The 16,667-nt window shown below is 42.8% G+C and overlaps 1 protein-coding gene across 1 annotated transcript; it reads left to right on the forward strand.

The window, feature by feature from the left end:
* The first annotated feature begins 1,308 nt into the window (after positions 1–1,308).
* On the forward strand, positions 1,309–14,338 carry RIPPLY3 (ripply transcriptional repressor 3). The gene is made up of 5 exons (XM_019476281.2): positions 1,309–1,427; positions 7,271–7,479; positions 8,401–8,470; positions 12,169–12,227; positions 13,049–14,338. The coding sequence occupies exons 2-5, from the start codon at positions 7,370–7,372 to the stop codon at positions 13,203–13,205; spliced, it is 396 nt and encodes a 131-aa protein (XP_019331826.1). The 5' UTR covers positions 1,309–1,427; positions 7,271–7,369; the 3' UTR covers positions 13,206–14,338.
* The last annotated feature ends 2,329 nt before the right edge of the window (positions 14,339–16,667 follow it).

The raw sequence follows: 16,667 nt of genomic DNA on the forward strand, positions 1-16,667 counted from the left end.
TAAATGTGGGTATTCATATACTTTGGATTGATCATAATCATCATTCACAGGCCCCTTAAACAGAGTCTGCAGACCCCCAGGGATCTATGGACCACAAGTTGAAAACCACTGTTATAGACTAGATAATATACATATAATGATATGTACCTCATAAGCGTTCATAAATTGAAGCTCCCTTCATCAGATGCTGTGAAAGGACGAACATAGCACACAGAGTCCTGTGTAAAGTGGAGTGAGTGATTTGAATACAAAATGTGGGAAGGGAGGACAGGGAGGAAGGAGGGAGGAGAGTAGTACTGGGAGAGGGACACAAGCAAAGAACCCATAGGAACAAAGGGGAAATCACAAAAACAAATCCAGGTAAAGGAATAAGAATTTGTAGTCTCTGTTTAAACCATACTTCACACAATCCAATCCTATTCAAACTGGGTTTTTTAATTTTTCTTCCTGAAGACAGCAATCCTGAGGTCAGCAAGGAAATATCCATGGAAATTAAAGTGTTCTGCCATGGGCCTTTGTTTTTTTCTGCAACTGATATCAGATCAGTGTTTGTGCTTGTCTGACTTCATGGAGCCTCTCCCGTGTGGTCCTGGAGCGCGCACTAGGGGTCTGCCGTGGAGATGACTCCTGCTGTCGTGACACATGGTCACGTTTTCCCCAGAGGATACCCCAATACTTGCCTCCCACATCTTGGATATTCTGTTCAGTAGTGGGATTCCCTTCCGCACTGGGCATCATCACTAGTAGGCATTCCTGGGGCTCCATTTCCCCTACACTCCAGCCATGCGCCAGCCTACTGGGACTGCTGAATGATGGACAGTTTGACTCCACTCTGATATAGTGTCCCACTCCCTCTCTGCCTTTTGTGGCCCTTGGTGGTTACAACAGCCTTCCTCCATGCCTCACAGATGTGCTTGGGATGGTGAGATGGCGTCGATGATGGATCTAGCCTCTCTGTGTTGGGATCTTCTGAGCAGCCCATCCTGCTCAGTCCTCAGTGTCTGTCCTTTGGCCTTTTCTTTGACCCCGGAGCTTCAAGGTAAACTGAAAGATAAATAAAGAACCAAAACTCCAAGGAGGGGCCTCCACCCATACACCACTCATGTGTCCTGCGTTTGCCACCCCTCGCCGTCCAGGGTGACATGGTCCTTTAAATCAAGCCCTGGACCCTTCTGCTGGGTCCCTCACTGACCCCTCCTTGTAAGCATTGGGAGGCCTCCATTCAGCCCAGGGGACAGTCCTCCAGCCACCTCCCTGCTGTGTCCCTCCAGCTGATTTCTCGCTACCGGCTTTTATCCCCACCAGGTGACGTTCCTTGATGACATCATTGGGCCATGCCAACCCCAGCTGCACAGAAAAGCAGCTGATGAATTGATTGGTTTCTCTGCTCCTCTGTGGCTCGTCCAGCCCGTCTGTCCCTGGGGAAGGTGAGTTTGCTTTGCTCTCGGGGCTTTTCTTCTTGTCGTGGCAGTTTGTCCCCGCTGGAGGGGTCTCCCAACCCTTTCTTATCATCCCCCTGGGACAGTGTTCATTCATTCTTATATGTAGAGATTACCCTATCTGCCCAATGTAAACAGCAGAGGGGCATTGTAAGCAGATGACAGTGTATATGACATTGGTAGAGTTGCAAATGAATAAACCTTAGATATTATATTCTTAAGATATATTCTTAAGGTCAAGATGTGCCTGTGTTTGTCCTGGAACAGAAATATCTTGGGATTAGTGTGTACACACATTGTCATTCTAATCAAGGTTGTATGAATGGCTGAACACACTGCCAATTCAATGATACAGTTCCAAGATAACCATTTAGACAGATATTGTAATGTCCTGGGATAAACCGTTAGTACTTTTAATCCCATGAAACTTTTAAAGATTTATCCCAGGACAAAAGACATGGACATCTGAAGGACTGCACTTTTCCCAGAATAAAATGATTTATCCTGGGACAAATGCAAAGTCTGTAGCCTCAGTTGCAATAGAATAGACTGATCCCTAACAGATATAAAACACCCCAAAATTCCAAGGAAATCAGAGTCAGGCCTGTTTATGACAACTGAATCAAAACAAAGACAACAGTATGGAAAACACACTCTGAACTCACAGAATAGCATATGGGCTGATAAATACTAACAGCTGTCACACAAAGTTCTTCTCATATGGAGTAGTTAAAATACTGCTCCTCGCATAAATATAATGACATCACAAAAAGCCATACATTTTTTTAATTGGAAAACTGCCAATGGGCTTAATACTGACTTTTTAAAAAAAGTACTTCTCAAGCACTTTTACTACTAATTTACTTAACCCCCTTCCCCCAAAAGACAACCCTATTTTCCTCCATTCACAAATCTCAGTCTCACAAATTACATCCTACCTCTGGTAGGAATTAAAGAAAGACAACAGTAATAAAATAGCCAAGTTAGAGTACATTATTTAAAAATGTGGGAACATAAAACAGGTAAATAAAGGTATAGGAAATTATGGTTTCTTTGTGTCTTTAGAATTGTTCATGCAACAGTATTCAAATTGTGTGATGTATGAGTTTCAAGCAGTGTTTTTCTGGGTAAGGAAGAAACCCTTCGGGTTAATGTCATTCCTGTTTATTTTTCTAGGTAACAGGTGGTAGACGTATATCAACAAAACCAAATATTCCTGATATAACATTTTAGTTTCCCAATTAATAATGCAGTATTTCAAATTCCAGATTTTGCTGATTTTGGTTGGTGTATTTCAGTGATCTAGCCACTTGCGGAACTGTTTTTTGTCTGTTAGAATAAAACTTTCTAAAACTGTTAAGCTGACTTCACTGAAACAGTTCTAGTGTCCTCCCACAATTGTGCCATGTCCCATAAATTTAAGCATCTGCCCCCATGGATCTGACTGCATTATTACAGCTAGTCATCCACTGCGTAATGCTTACTTCTTTTTCAACCAGTAGCATAGATTTCCCTCACAGACATTTGACTACATAGCTAATTTAGACTTAACTTCATTTAAGTAAATTAAATTACTCATGTGCTTAAGACCCTAATCCAGCACTACATAACTGCTGTTGTAGGCTGTCTAGATACATGGAAAGATTTTTTGCTTGGACACCATGCTTTGTACTTAATGTATAGTCTGTTTTTCGAGTACTATTCACTTAATTTTTCATACAAATATTTTCTAATTTCCCTTTATTTAGTATACAATAAGTACAGAAAGGATAAGATGCTATATCTGTTTTTTAATCTGCAATTAAAGTATAAGGCATTACATTATTTTAGAAATAATTATATTCATGTAGTTAAACTGTTATTCTGTATACAAACAACAGGACAAACCTAATTATGCATCCTCAGCCATTCCCAGAGAAGCATAATAATTACTTACATCTCTAAAATTAAAGTATATATATTGACCACAGGCAACCCATGGATGTGTTGTTATAATAAGAATGGCACCTACTTGTGCAGATTTAATTCCTGTCTATATTTTCAGACATCTCCTGTAATAACAGAATTTTTTTTAATCTATTAATTAATCTAATTTATCAAATAACAAATTTAACATGTAAAGATGCATCTAATCCTCTAAGGTACATAGAATACAAATATCTGTATTTATAGCCACTGTGCTCCTTTACCAATCCAATGTCCATAGCGGAGTCTTGCATTCTCTTCTTTTCTTTTTAGTCTGTCTGTAGATTCCTAGATTTCATAATCAACGTAAAACTTTCTGTGTTTCTTCCTCTCCCAGAACCAAGGCAATTAACACTGTTACTGCTGTCAGACTTTGTGCTTAAAAAGCTTGTCTAACTTTTCTCCTAACTAGAGGTACACTGATATATTGGTTGCATATTGGATCAACACTGATAAAAGGAAAATTAGCATTATCGGCTCTTGGCGTTTTTTGGTTGGTGTAACCAATAATGTCACCGATAAATATAATGAGCCTTCTGGCTAGGGTCCCCAGACACTACCTGCATGTGTACAGCTGCCATGCATATGGCCAGGAATGTAGCCGGGCAGCGTGGAGAGCAGTGCTCTGCAGGTAAGTCTGTGGAGAGGAAGGGGCTTGGCAGGGTGGCAGATCAAGGCCCCCATGGTGAAGGACAGAGTGGGGCAGGGGCTGGGTTTCGTGGCACTACCCAGCCAGAGAAGTGAATGGGACCCCAGGTCCAGGGCAGGAAGCGGGTGGCTCTCCCAGGGGATGTGTGGAGGGAGGGTGGCTCCCTGCCACTGCATGCACCCCCAGAGAGGCATGGGGGAGCACTTGCCCCCCTGGATTTGTGCATGCCCCTTGTGGGCTTGTGTGCCCCTTGTGGGCTTGGAGCCAGGGGCGGCACCAGCCTCTTCCTGGTGTGGGGGCCAATCAGGGGCTGGGCTCAGAGTGAGTGTGAGTGGGGCAGGCTCAGCTGCATGGGGCAGGCAACGGTGGTGCTAGAAAGGATGGCTACAGGAGGGGGCTAAGGAAAATTTTGAGCTGGCTATAGTCCCCCAAATCCCCCCCTAGCACTGCCCCTGCTCAGGGCATTCCACTCTGCTACCTTTCCCTTGGAAGCCCCATCCTGGCTGCACCTCTCCTCTGCCTGCCCCACAGCAGGGGCCTCCCAAGGAAAAGGCAGCAGATCAATGTGTCCTGAGCAGGCGCAGTGCTGGGAGTGGCTTGAGGGGGCTATAGCCACCCCAAAATTTAAGTTAGCCCCCCATACCCACTCCTCCCAGTGCTGCTGCTGCTCGCTCTGCAAAGCTGAGCCTGCCTCACACCCACCATCTCTGAACCCAGCCCCACCCCACTGGGAGGAGGCTGGTGCTGCCCCTGGCCCACAAAGGGCAGCCTGCCTCTGCTCCTTGCACAAATCTGGTGGGGGCACATGCCTCCCCTGGGGGTGCATGCAGTGGCGGAGAGTCACCCACTCTCCCCACACCCCATGATGAGCCACTCGTGGCTCTGTCCCGCTCCCTGCCCTGGCCCCTGGGTCCCATGCACTGCCTTGGCTGGGCAGCATCCCCAGCCCCTGCCCCAATCCCTCACCATGGGGGCCTCAATCTGACCCCCACACTTCTTCCCTCCCCCACACTCCTTCCCCTCCACAAACTTGCCTGCAGGGTGCTGCTCTCCACACTGCCCAACTGCATTTCTGCAAATCGGTTATCAGATCAGTATCAGCTGATATGGCTGGATAATAATTGGCTATTGGTATCGGCCAAGAAACTCTTTATCAATGCACCACTACTCCTAAGTATACAGTTGATCTAATAAAATGTATCACCAAAAACCCCTTCCTTCTCACATGCTTTCAGGAGGAAGGTATTTTCTCGAAGGTCCACGTAGCTCTTATGCAGGCATTGAGTCCCTCTCTTGGTGATTAAATACAAGCTACTGAGATACAAAACTACTGCCACTAGGGTGACAAAAGCTAATGAAGGGAAAATGTTGCAACCAATAGAGACCATGCTGGTTGACTGTTTGAAGTTTACCACCCTCAACCCAATGAGCAAGGAGGGATCCAAGTCATGTGTATATAAGGATCAGTAGACCAGTTGAACCAACTGCAGAAAATCTGTTTTGTTTAATGTTGGAGCTCAAAACTGCTCCCTTTGAAGTCAACAGGTAAACAGCCTTAGTCAGGTGGACCCAGCCTTTGGTTCATGCAAGCCTTTTGTAATTCAGAATTAGGTTTCCACTCAGAGAAAACTTGGTAACAGCAGCAAATTAACCATAGCAATGAAAAAAATAAATAATGCCACTGTAGCAGGGCACTAAGATGTGCCTGGTCATTTAAGGCTGAAGCAGCCTGGCCACAGAGTTCTGCAGGTGAAGCAGAGCTCCACAGCTGCAGGTTGCCGAGGCATCACTGCAAGGGAGTAATTGGGCAGCACTTTCAGGCATCATGTGACCAGGAGGGAGGGTTTTGGGGAATATAAGCCCGGGCTGGAGCTAGTAGGGACACTCTGTGTCCGGCAACTGATAGGGAAGGAGCTCCTGTATGAGGGAACTACCTGAGACCTGGTGCTGCCGGCTTTACTATCCAAGCGCAGCAACACTCCAGAAGCCTCCCACGTACCTAGGCTAGGGGCACATTGCCCTAAGGGTGGAAGTTTGTCCCCCTAAAGGGACATAGTACTGTTGTCATTGCTAGTGTTTAAGTTATAGCCTAAGGGCTTATGCTTGTGTTACTGTTTGCACCGGAGGACCAGGATGAGGCTATAAGGGGAAGTTTGGAGCCCTCATTAGTGCCTGGAGAAAGGGGCACACAATTCAGGTAGAGCCCAGTGACAGGTGCAGAGAGAGAGAGAGAGAGGTGCCAGGGAGAGGGGCGCAGAGACACAGGGGCACAGAAAGCCCTAGCGCTGGAGGGGTCTAGCTACAGGGGCACAGAGGCCAGTGCCAGAGGGGTGCAGAAGTGACAGATAGTAGTATAACATCTGCAAGGCTTGGAATACGGTAAAGGGGAGGTTGGAGCCGTGTATTATGCTTTTGGCATTAGGCATAAAAAGGGCAGCCTCCCACCTAGAAGCAACTTATTAATTATATCAAAAGATGTGGTGGGTGAGACAGGGGGGCGGGCCAATGTATTGATCGGCCTCGGGACTACCCTCTGTCACAGCTACCAATCAGGCAATAAATCAGTTCTTGTAAGATAAAATAGGTGGTTTGAAATGAGCAACCTAAAGAGAGACCATGGGAAGGAAAAGTTGTAATGGGTGAATTTCTATCTAACCCTATTAGTTAAAGGCATGCATTATATAGTTTGAAACAACAAGATCCACAGACCACTGATATTCATTACCATCTTGCTTTGTTGGATGATGTATTCTTTCTTGACGCTAGCTTTCACTTTCACACACCAAAGAGATCAACCTAAAAAGTAACATTTCCCATTTTAGGGCAGTCATTGGGTCAACATTTTAAATGATCTCATCTCCCTTTACTCTGGTATTTTTTTTCTTCTTTTGAAATGAGAAGTTAGAACAAATTGTTTTATAATTTGAAAGCAGAGATCTTCTTAAATGTCAAGTTGTGCTATGTTTCCAGATTCCACTTTTGATTGATACTTTTCCATTTTGTTTTGTCAAAGATGTGCTTTTTAAACACAAACAAAATTCATATTTACACAGACTTTCTTGGAAACAAGAGATCCCCATTTCTCCTAAACTACTGTAATTGTTATCCTTTCAAAAGAACAGTGACAGCACCAGATCTTTGAAAAACTTAGGGTAGACAAAGGAAAACTCATTAAGGCCATCTTTCTCCTTTTTACCTGAAGTCTTGTTTGTTTTAGATAAGTACTCTTTGGGAGTGAAGATAAAGGAGGAGCTGAAATGCCAGGACAAGCAGCTAGTTAGACACTGGAACACAAGACTGCAGACAGGTAAGGACTATGGAGAATGCAGCTTCTGACCATTCACTTCAAGCAAGAGTCACTCACATCTGTCACTATTCCAGAGATATGCAGATGAAGTTGCTCCATCTAAGAGAGCAATCAGAGAGGTAAGATGCAGAGAAAAGGATGGTGTCTTCCTCACCTTCTTGTCTGTTTTAAATCTCTAATTGAAATACTATTCAGCTAAAATGAGCTAAGGTGCCACTTGCAGAAAGGCAGGCATGTAGTCATTAGAGAAGAAATATATCCATAGAGAGATCAACGAATAACACTCTTTGGAACAATACCAGCTGCTAAATTATACTCTTTTGGAGACAGTAAATTCTAACTCTTAAAAACAAAGTTGCTTAGACGTCATATGCACTTTGCATACAATGTTGGTGCCCTCAAATATGTTTTGGAAACTTACTGTACCTTAAAAATCCTATTTCTGAAAAGGCTTTATATAAAGCACTGGAGACAGTTAAACTTTGGGTGATGGTGGTTTCTGGAATGGAAGGTTGCAACACAGTTTGGAAAATATTCTTACTTTTCTAATAAAAAATAAATAAAGCTAGAACTTTTTAATTCAGCTATAAGCACAGGCAGTAATAGAGTAACTGATTCCCTGCCCATTGCCAGTTTATTTAGTCTATCTGTTAGCATTTGTTGTACTGTCAGGTTCCCTGTTGCATTTGCTTGTGAATACAGCAAGAATGAAGCGGAAAAATGTTTAAAAAGTAAATGTGGTCATAGAACAGTAAAGTATAATTAGATGGCCAAACAAAGTGCAGTACCTGAACACACTTAAGCGTTATTCATCTAACTAGATTTAAAACTGGCAATGTCATTGTAATGCAACCCTATGAACAAACTGTAAGGAAAGAAAAATCTACCATGTAGATCATGTTTACCAACTTAATTTAATTCTGGTCTTGGCACATGTATTTCAAAGTTAGAGATAGCATGTATTTAAAATTACTGTCATTGCATTGAAATACGGCTGTTAGTACAGAGTGATATGGGAGTGCTTTTCATTAACCTTTCAGCAGCCTTACATTGTGGAGACCTTGGATTTCGACAGCAAGAGATGTTCAACTGACAAGAAGTCAAGGAATGGTAAGGTTAAGTCTGGAAAAAATAATCATTGAAGGAACTCAGGTGTAAAAAGCAAAACTAATAGAATTTAAGAGGCTTTTTAAAAAAAAGAGCTCAGTGCTATGGCAACAACATGAGAAGCTTCCATTTTTATAGCATGATTTGATTTACTTTTGGTGGGGGGTTGTTAAATTACTTCTCAGGATTAAGGTTTAATGTTTAATTTGATTGAGAATGGCACATGTTTGAAGAGAAAGTTTAAGCAATTGTAGTGCTTGTGCAGTCTATACCATCTTTGGAAAATTAAGGCTCTATTTTCCTTCATACAATGCAAAGTAACATTCATGTTTTGCTACAATCTGGAAGGTATGTGTACCATTTTCTCATGTTTTATACTCATATTCTGAAAGTAATTCAAATTAAAGCAAGACACATTTACAACACAGAAGATTAATACTGGAATTTTTTTGGCATATATGGGTAGGTAAATTTATAGCCAGCTGGCTACCTGCCTGAATTGCTTCTAAGAAACGATATAGTGTTTGCTGGAAAGAAATAACACACAGTAAATTATTAGTACTTCAAACAGAAGATTGTATATAACATAGACCAGTAAGATACACAAGGCCATTTTAACATTGAGAATAAAGTAGGATAAAGAAAAATGTTACAAGATGCTACATGTTATACAATATTTAACATATATATTATGATAATACCTACAGATCAGGGCCCCACTGTGCTAGGTATTTTGCAAAAGCATAATAAGTTAATCATCTCTTCTGTATATTTACATGAGGAAAGAAGGTGTGGGAAGGGAGGAAGAGCACATAGGGTAACAAATAGAATACTTTAAACCAGTGTTGTCAATTTGTGGTTCACAGACCCCTGGTGGGCTGCAGACAAGGCCACAAGAGGCCTTGTGGCTAAGAGGGCCACAAAAGACGGGGTATGGTCAATCAAAAGTATTTGAAACCCCATACTTACAATTCAAAGGAGACTGAGTGAGATTTTTTCCCATACGTAAAGATAGCATAAGAAACAATGCAAAAACTCTTATGGGAGAAGCAGAGACAGACAGCTAACCCAGGCACTGTAGACAGTAAGAAGTCTAACTCACCAAAATACACATATCTCAGGAGGTGCAGAAATCGCATATTGTGTTGTTTGAAATAAAGTCAATGATTACATATCTTCCAGATCATGTTGTAACTCATACAAAAAGGATGAAATAAGGATGCATCTGCAACTGTACATTTTATATTCTCTGACGTGAGTTTTCAATTATGTAACCTTTACATTCTGTAATGGAGATTTGGTATAAAATTAGTTTTTTGCAGAATCTGCTTGAAGCCTTTTATAATCCAGAACAGTTCTCTAATCAAATCCTATGGATTACTATTTACTAATAACACCTGTTTGTAAGGGCTTAGTCAGAAAACAGCTATTCCCTGGAAATGCTAGTATGGCAACATGAAGTTATTGAAGTTAAATCTGACATATCTCCCCATTATATGTACAGTTGAGTCTTCAGTTCAGGTTGCCCCAGTTATTATAGGTGCTTGCTTCCAGGAATAATAAATGTTTTCTTGTCTTCCCTCCCTCCCACAAAATTACATGGCAGGACAGCCTAGCATTCTTTGTACAAATAAATTATAGTAGAAGTTTGAATTTTTTTAGTATATGACTTGTTTTTTTTCCAGTTTCAAGATGGCACCCCCCTTCTAAAAGGAGCACTTCCTGGACAAAGAGAGGGACTGCCGGTGGCAAAGGCTGAGGGTTAGTGGGTGGGGCTTCCAGTCCCCAAATGGCAACCAAAGGGCAGGGCACCCATCAAGGGGCAGGGCTACCCTTGTGGCCCTTGACAGCTCACCAAAATTCGTTAAGTGGTCCTCCAGCTGAAATAATCGCCCATCCCTGCTCTAAACCCTGCTTGGGATGAGGAATTCCAGAACACAACAGGGGTAAAGCAGCCACTGGCAGCATAGCTGTTGACCTTACTGGAACCAGGACTGTGGAGACAGCTTGAGAGCTGTGCTGGAAAATCTCTCTACACCTGCCACAGAGTCACAGAATTAGACCCCAAATAACCAACGCTCCTAGTTTCTTTTAATTTCTGAGTCCACTTCCCTTAGTTTACAACCAATATAGATGGACCAAAGAATGCTTGGACTTATGGCTATGTTCAAAATTGCTTGGTTACTGATTATATATAGCTCTTAAGATTTTTGTTGGTTGCATATCCACATGACTCATGTAAATTTAGCTAACTTTTTCAAATACATTGCATATATCTAGGCAGACAAGGTTCTTTGGGTGAATCTGATATCTTTTATTAGACCAACTTATTCACCCAAAGAAACTTGTCTGCCTATGTCCTTAGACCAACACGGCTACAACCTACACCCCTGTTGCATATATCTATATATTTAAGCTGGAAAAAATATGTAGCACTGTTGAAAGGGGCTGGCTGGAAAATGAACTTGTCTGTAAAGTGACAAGACAAACTTAATATCATTGTCCTGCCAACATGGCTCAGCCTTGATCTGTGGTGGGAACACTTTGGTCTCCATGTGCCATGTACTGCTCCTCTTGTTGTAGTAAGATAAGTTAATGTCAAACAGCTTGTCAAGTCTCCAGTAAGGATAAGAGGCCTTTATCAGCACTAGGGGTTGAGAACTGTACAGAAGTAATAACAATAAAAGAGATATGTAATTTACTTGCTCCTAGACTAGTGTACCTCTCTCTAGACTAAAGAATCTTATTGGCAAAGAGGGAATCTCTTGCTCTCTCTTTCTCTGATATTGTACTTTTCAAAAGTTTGTTATGAACTGCTACTAACCTTCACTTTTAAACAGATAAATGTTTTATGTGATTTATTCTTTGCTTTGTGAAGAAACTGTTTTTCAAGTTACTAATCTCGGTCAGGTTTCTCACTTTCAACTATATGTTTTGAAATATACGGTGTCTTCTTTTGCTGACACTAGAAAACATTCATAGTTTTTCAGTCAGCTTATAAATATTATTTCTATGACTGAAGATACTTACGTTTTATAAATCTCTAAATCATAACCATGGCATTTTATCAGAAAAGGGTACCTACAAATTCAAAAATAGCTTTCTAGGAAAGTATAACACAAATGTAAACTTAAAAAATAATGAATTACTTATTCTCTGTGTAATATTGTGGTCCTTGGTCAGCCCACTTGTGGGATTTAGTGGACACCACTAGAGACAGTTTATGCTGATTTCTAAGGGGGATGGATATTAACTTGTGTGACCCTGACCTAAATCAGGTGAGCGGGACCAGCGTATGAAATTTAATTATTTCTTTGCAACATTATAAAGGAGAAAAAGTCCATGTTAAAAGATTACTTACAATATGGCATGACAAAATGATGAGATGTTTCAAAAGTTATTTTGTGTGTTTTAATTGCTACTGATGAACCTGGCATTATTTACACCCGAAAGTTTATGTTTTTAAACTTATTTTTTCTGTAATCATGTTGGCTAGACTCTTCCCTTTGTCAATTAAAGCCTGATCTGATGCTCTGCTTTCTGCTTCTTGCCCTATCAGCCACTGTGCTGCTTGTTCCCTCCTCAATATGCCACATGCCACAGACAGAGGCTGCCCACAGGACTAGATTATCTAATACATTTTTCATACTGAACTTTTATGGTGTCATTGTTTTCTAAATTATTTGTGTGTGTCTTTACAGCCTGGTGATCAGAGAAATTTTAGATCAAAAGGAGCTTTGGGTTTTCAGCATCCAGTGAGGTGAGATTAATCGTAATGATTGATACCAAAAAGTTAAATTTGCTTTTTTTCTATTCTTCTACAACAAATTCCCTCTATGACAATGTCAAGCCATGTAATTTAACTGAGAAGATGCACAAAATAAGCAGTATCAGAAGTAACATGCTAATCACAAAAAGTAGACAGTTATCTGAAAAATATTACCTTGGCAGATTTTATTTACCACTTAATTTAATTGATGCAAAAATACAAAGTGAATTAAAGCTGCATGCTGAACATGCCTAATACAAAATTACAAAAGTGGGGACATAAACAGTTAAAATAGCTAACTGTACATACCTTGTCCTGCTCCTCCACCCAAAATAGTCACCAAGTCAGTAAAACCAGCTCTGTCCAGCAGACAACACACAATGACCTTAACTCTGCACCAGTAAAGGATGCCAAACTTCCTGTATCACTTGGACAAAGTACTCAACATCAGAAACCAGCATCCCTCAGATTCTCATCTATCTATGCATTCCACACAGTTCTAGAAAAATCACACTTGCTCAACTTTCTTCAGTAGCAGTATTTTGTCAAATAGAGACCTCTGCCTGACCCAATATTCGACAGACTCCAAAGACAGGTAAATGTAAATAAGTATTAACTTTTAGCATCAAAAGTATCTGCTAGCTGTTGGTGATTTGTGACTTTTAGGGAGAAACCTTTAAGAATGCAGAGGACTCACTCTTTCAAAAAGAAAAGGAAAATAATTAGCTTTTAATATGTAAGCTTGTCAGTTAGATTGGAAAGATTCACATATTTTTGTCATGTTTTTTAATTTGCATTATATTTTTTAGCAGACTCTACTTGCCCAAATCAAAATCCAAAAAGTATCTACACAACATTGGAGAGACGGTTCTGTCAAGTTTTCCAGTTCAAGCCACAATTCACTTCTACAATGATGATACTGATTCTGAAGACGAGGAGGACAAGGAAAGAATTGAACTTTATCATTAACCTTACTTGCTTCTGAAACCTATATGAATCAAAATGCAAAAATTACCTCTGAAATGTTTATCAGCATATACCATACAAACTATCAAAAGCTCATGTGATGTTTTTGTGATGCCTTGTCCAAAAAAAAATGAGTTGAGTCAATCGGCCATAATCAGAGATGGTTCTGTTTCCTTTTGGGATATTCAAGAGAACAAAACTCTAAAAGCATTTTAGTGCTTTAAATATTGGAGCTCTGTGTGATAGTCAACAAACTGATTCTGGTTGGAGTGACAGCTGGAATAAGATTGTTACCACTGTGCTATGCGTAGCACAAAGACTCCTAAATATTGTATTTCTGTGAAGATGAAAATACATGACTGGCTAGGAGACAAAAAAAAACTAAATGCACCAATCCAGACTACCTGAGGACTTATTTTCACAGGAAAATTAAGGTAGGATGTGAATTTAAATGAGAAAGGCTGTTTCTGATTAACAGTGTGCGTGGATGCTCTTTTTCTGAATGAGCTCAAACCACTTTCAAACAGCTATTTCAGAATAGCTCCCAAATTAGACAAGCACAAAGCTAGAACTTTGATGGGTGATGAGAAGTGAGAAACTCATACCTAGTGTCTAATCATAGTATCTGGAATCCTGCCTGTTAGATGTCACTAGTTTTCATAGATTCATAGATTCATAGATGTTAGGGTCGGAAGGGATCTCAATAGATCATCAAGTCCGACCCCCTGCATAAGCAGGAAAGAGTGCTGGGTCTAGATGACCCCAGCTAGATACTCATCTAACCTCCTCTTGAAGACCCCCAGGGTAGGGGAGAGCACCACCTCCCTTGGGAGCCCGTTCCAGACCTTGGCCACTCGAACTGTGAAGAAGTTCTTCCTAATGTCCAATCTAAATCTGCTCTCTGCTAGCTTGTGGCCATTGTTTCTTGTAACCCCCGGGGGCACCTTGGTGAATAAATACTCACCAATTCCCTTCTGTGCCCCCATGATGAACTTAAAGGCAGCCACAAGGTCGCCTCTCAACCTTCTCTTGCGGAGGCTGAAAAGGTCCAGTTTCTCTAGTCTCTCCTCATAGGGCTTGGTCTGCAGGCCCTTGACCATACGAGTTGCCCTTCTCTGGACCCTCTCCAGGTTATCCGCATCCTTCTTGAAGTGTGGCGCCCAGAATTGCACGCAGTACTCCAACTGCGGTCTGACCAGCGCCCTATAGAGGGGAAGTATCACCTCCCTGGACCTATTCGTCATGCATCTGCTGATGCACCATAAAGTGCCATTGGCTTTTCTGATGGCTTCGTCACACTGCCGGCTCATGTTCATCTTGGAGTCCACTAGGACTCCAAGATCCCTTTCCAACTCTGTGCCACCCAGCAGGTCATTCCCTAGGCTGTAGGTGTGCTGGACATTTTTCCTCCCTAGGTGCAGCACTTTGCATTTCTCCTTGTTGAACTGCATCCTGTTGTTTTCTGCCCACTTGTCCAACCTATCCAGGTCTGCCTGCAGCTGTTCCCTGCCCTCCAGCGTGTCCACTTCTCCCCATAGCTTTGTGTCATCTGCAAACTTGGACAGAGTACATTTCACTCCCTCGTCCAAGTCACTGATGAAGACATTAAAGAGTATCGGTCCAAGGACCGAGCCCTGCGGGACCCCACTGCCCACACCCTTCCAGGTCGAGACCGACCCATCCACCACGACTCTCTGGGTGCGGCCCTCTAGCCAATTCGCCACCCACCGGACTGTGTAGTCATCCAAGTCTCAGCCTCTTAACTTGTTCACCAGTATGGGGTGGGATACCGTATCGAAGGCCTTCCTGAAGTCTAAGTATACGACATCCACCCCTCCTCCTGTGTCCAGGCGTTTCGTAACCTGGTCATAGAAGGAGACTAGATTGGTCAGGCACGATCTGCCTGCCACAAACCTGTGCTGGTTTCCCCTCAGCATAATTTGCCCTGCCGGGCTCTCTCAAATGTGAGCCTTGATAATTTTTTCAAAGACTTTACCAAGGATGGAGGTGAGACTGACTGGCCTATAGTTGCCCGGGTCCTCCTTCCTCCCCTTCTTGAAAATGGGGACCACGGTAGCCCTTTTCCAATTCTCTAGGACTTGGCCCGTGCGCCACGAGCGTTCGAATATTTCCGCCAGTGGCTCTGCAATGATGTCGGCCAGTGCCTTCAGCACCCTCGGATGGAGCTCATCCGGGCCTGCCGACTTAAAGGCATCCAGTTCTTCCAAGTGACTCTGCACCACCTTGCTGCTGCCTCTCTACAACCTCAGTGAGAGACTTGTTGTGCCCCTCACTTAGGAACACTGAGGCAAAGAACTTGTTGAGGAGTTCAGCCTTGTCCCCCCTGTCTGTCACCAATTGTTTCTGCCCATTTAGCAGAGGTCCTATTCCTCCCTGGGCCTTCCTTTTACTCCCAATATATCTAAAAAACAATTTCTTGTTGTCTTTTACTTGGGTTGCCATCCTCAGCTCCATGGTAGCTTTGGCCCGCCTAACTGCCTCCCTACAAGCACGAGCAGAGGAGGTATATTCATCTTTAGTGATCTCACCCTGTTTCCACTTTTTATGTGCTCCCCTTTTGGCCCTTAGGCTGCCCTGGATTTCTCTGGTCAGCCATGGAAGCCTCCTGGCCCCTTTCCCTCTTTTGCCTCGCTCGGGGATCGTCTTGCTTTGTGCCCAAAGGATCGTTTCCTTAAGGCACAACCACCCTTCTTGGGCTCCCATCCCTTCAAAACTCCTACTCTGCAGTGCGTCCTTGACTAATCACCTGAGTGCATTGAGATCAGCTTTCCTAAAGTCTAGCACTTTCACCCTACCAGTTACCTTACCCACTCGACGTCTTATGTTGAATTCTATTATTAGGTGGTCACTGTCTCCCAAATGGCTACCGATCTGGAGGTCCCCTATCATGTCATCCCCTGTTGCCAATACCAGATCCAGTATGGCATTCCCCCTAGTGGGACCATGCACCTCCTGTGTCAGGTGGAGGTCCTGTACACAGGTTAGAAACCTGCGTGAGTGATGGGACCTTGCTGTCTGCGTCTCCCAGCAGATGTCCGGGTAGTTTAGGTCCCCCATGACTACCGCCTCTTTAGCTTTTATGGTCTCCGAGAGTTGCCTCAGGAGCCCCGCATCTATTTCTTCCCCTTGGTGTGGGGGTCTGTAGCAGACCCCTACCACCAAATCCCTTTCTCCTTGCCCCCCATGTAGCCTAACCCACAATCCTTCTACTTCCTCAACCTTGGATTCTGTCTTGGTGAGGGTTGATGTATATTGCTCACTGACATAAAGTGCAACCCCCCCCCCTTTCTTCCCCAACCTGTCCTTTCTGTACAATCTATAGCCCTCAATATGTACCGCCCAGTCATGGGATGAATCCCACCAGGTCTCTGTTAGCCCCACTAAGTCATAAGTGTTTAGTGCAAGCAGGAGCGCTAGTTCATCCTGCTTGTTCCCCATGCTCCT

Source organism: Alligator mississippiensis, chromosome 1, assembly GCF_030867095.1.
Source record: "Alligator mississippiensis isolate rAllMis1 chromosome 1, rAllMis1, whole genome shotgun sequence".
Taxonomy (NCBI): domain Eukaryota; kingdom Metazoa; phylum Chordata; order Crocodylia; family Alligatoridae; genus Alligator; species Alligator mississippiensis.

What these genes read in the sequence shown, in the direction of transcription:
- RIPPLY3 (XM_019476281.2), top strand. Translation starts at nt 7,370, where the DNA reads ATGGAGAATGCAGCTTCTGACCATTCACTTCAAGCAAGAGTCACTCAC. An exon ending in TGACAAGAAGTCAAGGAATG is followed by an intron (nt 8,471 to 12,168) that starts GTAAGGTTAAGT and finishes GTGTCTTTACAG; the next exon opens with CCTGGTGATCAGAGAAATTT. An exon ending in GGTTTTCAGCATCCAGTGAG is followed by an intron (nt 12,228 to 13,048) that starts GTGAGATTAATC and finishes ATTTTTTAGCAG; the next exon opens with ACTCTACTTGCCCAAATCAA.